Source organism: Ursus arctos, unplaced genomic scaffold, assembly GCF_023065955.2.
Source record: "Ursus arctos isolate Adak ecotype North America unplaced genomic scaffold, UrsArc2.0 scaffold_22, whole genome shotgun sequence".
NCBI classification, from domain to species: domain Eukaryota; kingdom Metazoa; phylum Chordata; class Mammalia; order Carnivora; family Ursidae; genus Ursus; species Ursus arctos.
In genome coordinates, this window is record NW_026622897.1 from 19406163 (window position 1) to 19417980 (window position 11818).

At 44.2% G+C, this 11818-nt stretch overlaps 1 protein-coding gene across 1 annotated transcript; it reads left to right on the top strand.

Annotated features, from left to right (window-relative positions):
- Positions 1 to 923: 923 nt before the first annotated feature.
- Positions 924 to 11502, top strand: TBRG1 (transforming growth factor beta regulator 1). The gene is made up of 9 exons (XM_026505512.4): positions 924 to 1290; positions 3110 to 3180; positions 3829 to 4061; positions 4646 to 4782; positions 5077 to 5223; positions 9451 to 9548; positions 9809 to 9919; positions 10344 to 10486; positions 11175 to 11502. Exons 1-9 carry the CDS (start codon positions 1141 to 1143, stop codon positions 11318 to 11320), a joined length of 1236 nt encoding a protein of 411 aa, XP_026361297.1. The 5' UTR covers positions 924 to 1140; the 3' UTR covers positions 11321 to 11502.
- Positions 11503 to 11818: the final 316 nt, after the last annotated feature.

The window sequence follows — 11818 nt, forward strand, 5'->3', positions numbered from 1 at the left end:
CTATCCATTAGCGGTACATTTTTCCCCAGTAACTTGTTTTCACTATGTACGTAGTTTCCTTAATTTCCATATACAACTCAAGAAGTCTACATTTTGAATCTTTAACTGTAATTATATTTTACATCAGTAAGAGTACCTGACAACTTAAAAGCCTCATTAGCCCCCATTCTAAATAGGATATCCAGTTTTAAACGGAAAAACCTATGACGCAGAGGCTCACTCAGCTAGTTAGTGGCATTGCTGAAATAAGCAGGGATACAAGCGTCGCATCTTCCAGACTCGAGCCTTTACCAGTACTGCTTCCTAAACAATTGTCTACCCTCTTTGTTTGATGATTTTAGATAGACTTTGGTTACAAAGTTAGCGCTAAATAAATACAGGTCTAAGTCCAGAAACATACTTTTGGTTTCGTCAGGGAAACGTTTACTGAGTGCCTACTTAGTGCTGGCATGTTATTAAAACCGCGTGTTAGATCTTGTCTTCCCTATTAGATTCTAACCTGGGGCGGCAGAGGCCTTTTTTTCTATTCACTAGTGTCGTCCCGGATCCTAGTAAAATCACGGTCTAATAAGCTCTCCAGAAACCTCTCTGCGAGCTGTATCCAAGAAAGCCGCAGTCCCAGCACTTGCGGCCAAGTGCGTCCCACGATGCGGGAAGAAGTGTGGAAAACTGGCACTGAAACGCAGTGGGCTGGGGGAGCGCGTGTGAGATGCGCGCCGGGAAGACTTGGGGGGGGGAGGTGTTAGGCGTGAGCTCCACAGACTTCAGCTAAGCACACTGCGCGGAGTGACGGAGAGCTGACTCGCGCCACCTTTAGCCCCCGCCCCTCCCCGCTCCCGGCCGCCGACCTGCACAGCCGCGACCACCTCAGACTCACGGCCCCGGAAGTTACACGCGGCCGGCGCCGTTACGTAACTTCCGGGCAGGGCTTACTTCCGAGACAGACGCGGAAGTGCGGAGAGGCCCGGGGCCGAGGTCGGTTGCCGGGCTTGTGGCCCTGCCGTCCGCCTTGGGAACGTTCTGGAAGGATAGAGTCCTAAGAGGCCGGATCCCGGCAGCCCAGACGAGACGAAGCTGGCGCTCCTCGGCCTAGGAGCCGATGCCGGCCGCGCGCTGGAGGCCCCGTAGCGGGGCCGGACCATGAGCTTTCTGGGTGGCCCGGCCTCTTCGCCGCGGGCCCCGCTGCAGTCCAGCAAGGCCAGGATGAAAAAGCTCCCGAAGAAGAGCCAGAACGAGAAGTACCGGCTCAAGTACCTGCGGCTGCGCAAAGCGGCCAAAGCCACGGTGTTTGTGAGTCTGGCCGTCGCTCGGCGCTTCTCCGCCTCTACACTCCTAATTCGCGACATCTTACCCCGCACCGTTCCCCTCCCAGAGTGGCAGGAACAGCAGTGTTCGCTTTTGCAGTACACGTTACTTCTCGTTAGCCTTGTGTCCTTGGACAAATTGGGTAGTTTCTGTACTCTTCCCTTTCCCGACCCGTGAGAGCCAACTGCCTTTCGGAGTTGTGAAGATTTAGTGAGGACAGTGACGTGCTTGGCACCTAGAAGAGGTGCCCATCAGTTTCAGCCACTGTCGTTCTTACTGCAAAACTCTTGGAAAGGCGTTTGAGTCTCAAGAGAACCCTAGAGTGAGGCATTGTTGTTAAAAATGGCAACACTGAAACCCAAAGAGATGATTTGCTCAAGGGCACTGTGTCAAAGCCCTGATTCCAACTTCAGACACCCTGGTCCTAGTTTCTTTACTACTTCAGCTACACAGCCTGTTCCCCAGCAGCTCAGCATAACCGACCTCTTCCCTCCACAGACACGTGAAGCTTTCAGTAATTTACCCCCCTTCCAATCCCTTGAGTCTCTCAAGTATTTCTGCTGTTCTTTTATTGTAGAGGCTCTGTTTTTATTGAATACGTGAACTGGCATGCCAGCCACAACTTGTGTTGCAGTATTCTGGCTTGCTGGAGCCTGCCTCAGTGCTGGGCAGTAGGAAATGGAGTCCTCAAATGTGCTTCCGCGGCTGAATCACCACCTTACCTCTTCCTTCTACCAAAAGCTTGAACATCTCTCAACTTTTTTGGAAACATAAGGGAAGATTTGAAAATTAGCACATTTTTCCAAAAGCATTTATTTAGTACTTGCTGTGTGGTCTGGAGAGAAATGAAGATAGTAGAATTAAGAACTTGATACTTCATTGGCCATTCCCTTTCTTTTATCCCCTACATGTCAGAGGTACCTAAAGTCTGAATATTCAGAGTTTGAAGTCTCACTTCTAGAACATCCAGATGAGAGCATTCCTTTACAGCTGGTGCTTGGGAAACAGACTGAGTCAGAAAGATGATACTTGAGTACACATAAGTAGATTATGAAGTTTAAGAATTTTGCATACTTGAGTTGATTTTATTCGTCCAGTTTTTCTCTTTAAGATTCATATTGCATGAGATGCTTTGGGTTAAGTTGGTTTTATAAGCTTCCCAAGAGTCAAGGCACTTGGGAACAGACATTTCTCCTATTCATAAGGATTAAATTTAAGCATATATGGATTTAAGCAATATGCCCTTTTCTCTGCCAAAAGCTACCCTAATTAGGGTGATCATACATATCTTGGTTTGCCTAGGAGACCCTAGTCTACCATGCTGCACTGGTATAATAGTTAATAGCACCCCCTTTTCACTCAAATATGCAGTTTTTATAAGTTATGTAATTACCCTGCCCATAGTGGAACTTGATTCTACATGTACCTGTAGGTCTTTTTAACCGTTTTCTGCAAGATAGAGTGTCTCATCCTTCTCATCCAGCAACACAGACTTCTTTGGTTTGAAATATAGCTCCTCTTGGGTTGCCTGCATGGCTCAGTCTGCTAAGCACCCGACTCTTGATTTCAGCTCAAGTCATGATCTCAGGGTCGTGAGATCGAGCCCCATGTTGAGCTCCTCGCTGGGCATGGAGCCTGCTTAGGATTCTCTCTCTTTCCCTCTCCCTCAGCCCTTTCCCCCCATCTCGTTCCTGCATGTGAGCTCTCTCTCAAAAAAGAAGGAAAAATACAGCTCCTCTTCCCAATGTAATACTTTGATCTTTTATTCTTTTTATGTGATTATATCCAAAAATTTTTCTTAAAGGAAAATGCTGCTATTTGTGATGAAATTGCTCGTCTGGAGGAAAAATTTCTTAAAGCAAAAGAAGAAAGACGGTGAGCTGCCTTCATTTTGTGTTCAGAATCACATTTTCAGTGATTGATATGGTGTGACTGTTCTGGGAATTTTTCTCTTGTGGAATTTTTGTGCCTTTTACAATCCATTGGCTACTGATCAAGTACAGAATAACTCACAACTTCTAGTACTGGCTCCCATTTACCCAAGTCGTGTTGGACCCTGGGGTTGAGACAGCTCCTCTATTCGTCTTTCTAACACAGCCCTCTTGCCATATCTAATGAGCTGTCTTCTTGTAACTCCCCAATTACAAAAGAGAAGGGATGAAAGAAACTGCCTCTCCTTCCACAAATACTCAATATGTACTACTTTGTGCAAAGCACAGTGGGTATATATAAAATATATACATAAGCAGGTCATGGTATGTGCCCTTTGGCAGCATAACACCTTTCAACATCAAGGGAGAGGAACCCTGTTGATGCAAGAGAGAGAAGCTACAGTCCTTATCTTGGGCTCCTTCACGTATTGTCCTCTGGAGCTTCATTACTCCCTGGGCCCAAGAAGAACATTATTTTTATGAGTGTAATAATCTTTGTATATAATTCTGGCTTTTCTAGTACTTGAGTAAAATACGGAATTGAGATGAAACAGAAGTTCACACCTCTGCTCCCTTTCCTTCCCAACCTCAGGTATTTGCTAAAGAAGCTCCTCCAGCTTCAGGCTCTAACCGAAGGGGACGTACACGCTGCAGCTCCTTCCCACAGCTCCAGTTTGCCCCTGCCTTATGGTGCGGCCAGCTCTGTGGGAGCTATACAGGGAGCTGGGTCCATTTCTGGGCCCAGCACTGGGGCTGAGGAGCCATTTGGGAAGAAATCCAAGAAGGAGAAAAAAGAAAAAGGCAAAGAGAACAACAAACTGGAAGGTACCTTGGGGAGAGGAAGGATATCACTTGCCCCAGAGGCCCAACAACTAATGGCAAAGACCTGGAACTAACTGGTAGACACACATGACCACAGATGTACTTAAACCCTCCTTAGGCATCCCTAATAGCCCTCAGAAAGCAAGTGTATTGGAGCCCGTTTGGGTGGAGGAATTCTAGACAGACCTGGTTACATGTAAAGGGAGCAAGGTCAGGCCTCCCCCTTCTCCCACAGCCCCAGCTCTCTGGGTTGCCTTCCGTTCAGTCTTTCCTAGAGGCAGGGAAATGGGCTAGGTGACCTTTTGAGCACGCGGATGGCTTGGGAAATTTCTGATCTGATAGATGAATTAAGAGGCCTTAAAAAGTGCAAGCCTTTTGGGTCCTCCGAACAAATAACAAAATTAGCCACTGCCAGGTGGGTGGGTTAGAAAGATACTCTGGGCTTTGGGGGAAAGTCCCATGTGCCCATTCAGTGAGTTTATAGAACCAGGATTGGCTTATTGCTCTTAGCATTCACATGTAAATATTCCCCTTCCCCTCAGCATTGGGAGGGGCCTAAAGTGGGTGACCCCAGATTTGCGTTTCAGTTCTGAAGAAAACATCCAAGAAAAAGAAAATGGAGGGAGGTGCTCGCAAGCTGGTTCAGCCCATTGCCCTGGATCCCTCAGGACGGCCTGTGTTCCCCATCGGACTGGGGGGTCTAACAGTATATAGCCTGGGGGAGGTGAGTGAGACCAGCGATACATAGAGAGGAGAATCAGAAATATGGGAATGGGGTTGAGCCTTCCCTCCCTGTTCCCATTAGCCGCAGCCCCTTGCTGATCCAGACCAACCCCAGAAAACCGCCAGTCCCTAGGAAACCAGGTCAGTTTTGTCTGCTGCCCAGCATACACACTTTCTCTCTGTGATTCGAGTCACTCTCTGCAGCCCCAAAGTGGTCTTAAAGGCTACCACAGTACACCGGACTCCTGAATTCTCCAGCGACCTCAGTCGCAGTTTGGGGGAATCTTTCTTATAGATCATCACCGACCGACCTGGCTTCCATGATGAGAGCGCCATCTACCCCGTGGGCTACTGCAGTACTCGAATGTATGCCAGCGTGAAGTGCCCAGACCAGAAGTGTTTGTATACCTGCCAGATCAAGGATGGTGGCGTGCAGCCTCAGGTATCCACTCTGTGAAGAACCACTGTTTTTTTTTCTTTCTTTCTTTTTTCTGAGACCCTTCTCTGTGACAGCCACTTAAGGGGTATACCTGTTTTGACACTTAGAGTACGTCCTGTGTAATAACCATTTGGGTAACTCCAAGATGCAGAAAAGCAATTGGCCCTAAGTCAGACCTTTGTCAATAAGAGCTTGAACCGGGATTTGAATCTGTCAGTCTGGCTCTCATACTGACGCCCTTTCCTTTGAACCCTGCTGCTTGTACTGTTGCTATGGTGACTGTGAGGCTGAGCAAGCCTGCTTATTTGCGACGTGCAGGCATATATACCAGAACGATGACTCTGATAGTCTGCCATTTCAGGAAGGAGCAAAATGGAGGTAGCAAAGAAGCTGCATATTGGTTTCTGATTGCACACGCTCCTAAGGACCTGGGAGACTTGAACCTTAGTCTTAGGAAATACCTTTGTTCATCCTTCCCACTGCTGTGATTCAAGGCAGTTCCTTTTCCCCAGCCATCACCTCTGATCACTGGGAAAAAATAGACCATTTTCAGAGTTCCAGGCTTCACTGTCTGATGATGTTATAGATCACTGGAAAGTTGGGTAGAAGGAGGTAGAAGAACCTTTGAGCAGAAGCTGAGAGCCTGCCTGATGCATGTGGATAATGGTGCACCGCTCGTGTCCTGGTTAGAGCACTGTTAGGTACATGTGAGTGTTCAGATGACATGGCCATTGCAGGAGTTCTGTTTAGAAAGTACTCTAACGGAAAGACTCATAGTGTAGCAATATACCATATTTTTTTTCTTTTTTTTTTTATTATGATATGTTAGTCACCATACAGTACATCATTAGTTTTTGATGTAGTGTTCCATGATTCATTGTTTGCGAATATACCATATTTATAACAAATTTATAAATTCAGTGCAAATGTAATCAAAATTTAATAGGATTGTAATGGATATTGACAAGCTGATTCTTAATTTCCTTAAAGACAAACTGCTGAAATATTTTTGAAAAGAAGAGTTTGTGGGGTTTTCAGCTTCCTTTTTTTTTTTTTTTTTTTAAACTCATTAACCCCTCTGGACATTATTTTCAGATACATCGTGAGTTTCAAGTCTTTTTTTTTTTCCAACTGACATGGAGTGATATCTCTAGTGTACATATAATGCATATAATACTTGAGTGTGCTTCCAGATGATTCTTTTTCATCTCTGTTTATAAATGCTAATAAGACTTCTAATTACTTTAGCTTTATAGGATGTTTTACCCTATAAGTTAACAGAAAATATAGAAGAGTATTTTTATAATCTTTGAGGTGAAAGCTTTTCTTTAGCAAGGCATGAAATATAGGGCCACAAAGGAAAATAGTAACAGATTTGACCGTTAAAAATTTAATGAATGACAAAAGACCCAATAATCCAAGTTAAAACTCAAGCAAAAAACAGGAAGAAAATATATAACAGTGGATTAGTATCCAGATAAAGTGCTCCTGGGGTCAAATATAAAAAAGAATTAGATACAACAAGTATTTTATAGAAACAGTGCAGATGGTAAGAATGGACCTCATTAGCAATTAGGGAAATGCATATAAAAAGGTCTTACTTTGCTCATAGGCAAACAGCAGAAAGATTGATAATATTTAGTGTTGGCCAGGGTATAGGAAAACAAGTATGCATTAGTATGAGTGAAAATTTTCAGTGTTTCAGAAGGCAACTTGGCAATATCAACGAGTTTAATATGTGTGTCCTTTGACCCAGAATACTGTTAGGTATTCAAGTATTTACTAGAAAAATGTGGAAATGTGAATAAAAGAGTTACATATAACAATATACATTGTGGCATTGTATGCAATGGCAAGAAGTTAGAAATAGCTGAAATACACACCAGTAGGAGAATGGTTAAAAATCAAGGTTTATCCACCTTGTGTGATATTATGTAGCAGTTACAAGAATGAAGTAGAATTATACATACAAACAGGGAACACCCTCCAAAACCAAAATAGGAGATTTTGGCCTTTTATTTGCTCTTTGTGCAAAACAGAATAGCGCTGCATACAGTATAAAAGATTGGAATTGACATGACTAGTACCAAATAAGAGAGCCATCCTGGAATATCTGAAGATAATTGCTTGCGGTTTTTTCTTGCATGGCTAAGAAATAAATATAAACAATCAGTATCTTCAATTTGCAATGTATGTCATTGGTTGAAGTAACAAAACCACTGACTAAAACTCGCAAGATAATTATTGACAAAATTGAAAGAGCTCTAAAATTTGACACAGTAAAATTGAAGTTCAAAGTGCAGAAGAAAACTTAACAGCTGCAGAAACCATACTCAGTAAAGTAGATTTTGGATTCTAACAAATGACTAATAATGCACATGATTGCTTGAAAATATACAGAAAATAAATTAATCCTGTTTGGAATAATTTGATTAAAATAAACATTAAAAAGCTGGGTACTGTTTGGTTTGGGTTAGGTTTGGTTAGGTTTTTATTTAAATTCTAGTTAGTTAACATACAGTGTAATATTCGCTTCAGGAGTAGAATTTAATGGTTTATCACTTACATACAGCACCCGGTGCTCATCGCGAGTGCCCTCCTTAATGCCCATCACCCACTAACCTCCTCCCCACCCCGCCCACTTCCCCTCCAGTAAACCTCAGTTTGTTCTTTCTAGTTAAGAGTCTATTTTAAATGGTTTGCCTCTCTCTCCTTTTTTTTCCCCTATGTTTATCTGTTTTGTTTCTTAAATTCCACATATGAATGAAATCATATGGTATTTGTCTTTCTGACTGACTTATTTCGCTTAGTATTATACATTCTACCTCCATCCATGTCATTGCAAATGGCAAGATTTCATTCTTTTTGATGGCTGAGTAACCTTCCAGTGTGTGTATGTGTGTGTGCGTGCATGTGTGCGCCCGCCACCTCTTCTTTATCCATTCATCAGTCGATGGACATTTAGGCTCTTTCCATAATTTGGCTATTGTTGATAATGCTGCTGTAAACACTGGGGTGCATGTTTCCCTTCAAATCACTATATTTGTATCCTTTGGATAAATACCTAGTAGTGCAGTTGCTGGGTCACAGGGTAGCTCTATTTTTAACGTTTTGAGGAACCTCCATACCGTTTTCCACAGTGGCTGCACCAACTTGCGTTCCCACCAACAGTGCACGAAGGTTCCCCTATCTCCATATCCTTGCCAACACCTGTTACTTCCTGTGTTGTTAATTTTAGCCGTTCTGACCAGTGTGATGTGGTACCTCATTGTAATTTTGATTGCATTTCCCTGATGATGAGTGATGTTGAGCATCTTTTCATGTGTCTGTTAGCCAACTGTATGTCTTTGGAAAAATGGATACTGTTTAACTGAACTTTATAGAACACTGGTCAAGGAATTGAATTTGTGAAATAGAACTTGTTACAGAAATATTTTCTTCGCAAAAATTCATTGAACTTATAGAAAACTGGTCAAGGAATTAAGTTGGCTAGATAGTGTTTGTTAAAAAAAATACTTTTTGGCAAAAATTCCTCAGTATTAGTATAATTTTAATTTAAGGGGTTTTTTTTAATAGTCAAGATATTTTGCAATTCAAAAAATAAATGAGGCTTGCAGTAAAAATGGCCTGTGTTCCTTCTAGATATTACAAAGTAAAGCTAGGACTACATGATCTTATTTTATCTCATATATTTCTAAAATACCATCTGTGGGGCACCTGGGTGGCTCAGTCGGTTGAGCATCTGACTCTTGATTTTGGCTCAGGTCATGATCTCAGGGTCATGAGATCAAGCCCCATGTCAGGCTCCCCCTCAGCAGGGAGTCTACTTCTCTCTCTCTCTTTTCCTCCCTCCCTCCTTCCCTCTGCCCCTCCCACAACTGGTGCTCTTTCTCTGTCTCTAAAATAAATAAATCTTTGAAAAATATTTTAAAATACCATTTGTATTTGTACTTAGTAGATGTAAGTGGATGGGAAAGGTATGTAACAAATGAAGTGTTGACCACTGGAGAGCAGTCAAGCAAGGTATATAGAACTGAAACAGTCAAAGGACTTTCTGTGTTTCCTTGCACTCGTTTGAATTTTTAAGCACTCTAGGAAATTGTGCCCACCTTCTAGTATCATGTACATTCCGCTTCAAGATCTAGAGTGAAGAAGTCGTTATAGGAGTAGTATGACTTTCTGCTACTTCCTCCTTCAAGGCTGATCTCCTTGCCCTTTGATCTTTCTCAGTTTGAAATTGTTCCTGAAGATGACCCCCAGAACGCCATCGTCACCACCTCTGCTGATGCCTGTCACGCAGAACTGCTCAAGGCCATAAGTGCTGCTATGTAAGTTGAAGCTTGAAAACAGTCTAAAGAGATCACTTGTGGTACAGTGAGCCTTTCCTTGTGTTTAATGTCTGGAGATCCCATATTTATAGAAAGCTATCCTGCATCCTTTATATTTCTTACCAGAGATCCTTTGGATTTCTCCAGAGTACCCAAGTCAAGAAAGTGTGTTCTCTGCCTTCCTATCCACAGTCCATTCTTAAACCCATTCTCATCTCCCTCTCCACTTGTAAACTACAAATCCTCCCTCTCCTATTTAGGGGGAAACTAATGCCCAACCTCCTTCCATCCGGAGCTGACTTTTTTGGGTTTTCTCATCCAACTATTCACAACCTGATCCAGAGTTGTCCAGGAGCTCGAAAATGCCTCAAGTAAGTGTGGTCAAATCCATCCCCTTGAGAGAAACACTGTGATGAGTGGCTCAGGGACATAAGCCAGCAGCTGCTGCTTTGCTCACACTCACGCTTGCTGAGCCGCTTCTGTGTGCGGGGCGTGCTTGCTCCTCAGCCTGTGTACCTCAGTGTTAGTCCTCTTCGCCTCAAGTGAGCAGGAGCCAGTACCCACAGTACTCAAGTTACCGTTTTCTGTGAGTCCCGTGATGGCAAAAGGGTTGGGAAGTCCTGCAGAATAACGTGTCCCTAAAGACACCAGTCTTCTCTTAGTTTCTTCGTTAATGTGATTTTTAGATACGTATGGAAGCAACGTACAGGAGAAAGTACCTGATCTCTCCGAAAGTAAGAATGGGTTATTATGGCTAACAGACACCCCTTACCACAATGCCCTTTGATCCTGCAGTTACCAGTGGGTGAAATTTGATGTGTGGAAACCCGGAGACGGGCAGCCGCCCCAAGGACTGCCAGAGAATGATGCAGCGATAAGCTTCGAAGCCTTCCAGAGACAGGCCTTTGGTGAAGATCATGGTGACCCCGTTCTGCCAGGTATCTTAATTTTACCTTTCTGGCTTGAAAGTGGACTGCTTTTAGGCCGCCCTCTACTCTTCATTCAGAGTTGAGTACTGCAAATAGCTGGGCAGTAAGTGGTGGAAACTTCACTGCCCCGACCACGGAGAGTCCCGGGTGCCAGGACCAGCTGGCCTGCCGGGCTCCCCAGCAGTGCTGGCCGCATCACGGAGCGGCCGGCTGTCAGGGTAAGGCAGGGCCCACGGAGAAATTGGCCTTTCTCTTTTTCTAACCTAAGTAAGACGCAAGCTGAGCTCCAGGGGAGAGTCTACTGTGCAGGACTAAAATTTCAAATGAAGTGAAGGGGACCAGATCACGGCCTTGGTCCCACCTATGCTCGGTGGATTCCCCTGCCCCGGATGGGTGGAATGATCAGGGATCTGGCCTTGGATCATATAGGAAGAGCTCTGGACGGGAAGTAATAGATTTAAAATTTCTCACTCTCTCTCTAATATACTGTATAACCCTAGGCAAATCAATCACTTAATCTATTTTGGCCACAGTTTTCGTCAGTGTAAAAGTTAAGTTTCTGTCCTGTCTTACCAAACAAGGGCAAGATTCGGCCGACAGGTGTAAGGGTGTAGGGAATTGAAAGGACATCCATGTGTCTGATCAGTCCCCTGAGATTCCCAGGCAGCAGTGGAACTGAAGGAATTTTCTTCTTCAGGATCCTTGGACCTGCCAGAGCTTCAGCCCACACCCTTCGTGTCTTCTTACCAACCCCCATTCCTGACACACGAACCCCTGGTGGACACTCACCTGGAGCACCTGAAGTCTCTGTCACAGTGCAGCCCGACCCCGTCTTCAGATTGAGCAGGAGGGGGTCGCACACCGCGTCATCTAACTTAAAGTAAAATTCCGAGTGTGGAAGAAGGCAGCGGTTCAGGAGTGAAGGAGATACCAACACATTTTGTCATGGAGGCTCCCGTGGTGACAGTGTTCCCGGGGAAAAGCTTCAGCTGCTTTATTTTTAGCAATAAATTTCTCTTTACAAATCTGCTTATTTTCATCTTGTTGTAATCAGGATTTTTTTTTTTTTTTTTTTTTTTTTTTTTTTTTTGCTTAGCCCTGCCTGAGTTAAACTTAGTGCTCTGTAAGCCCAAGTGAGAGAAGGCTGCCACTCGGGAGGGAGAGGTGGGAGTCTGACATCTGACAGCCTTCCCCCTGGATTGTGATCCTAGCTCCGGGAATGAAGTCCCGGCCCCTGCTACCCGAGCAGCTGCTCTCTTTTCATGTCCAATCACAGCCCAGTGCTGCTTGTCCCCAAGCTGGAGAGGCCAGTCCGAGGCTCGCCGTTCATCTTTCTCTCCA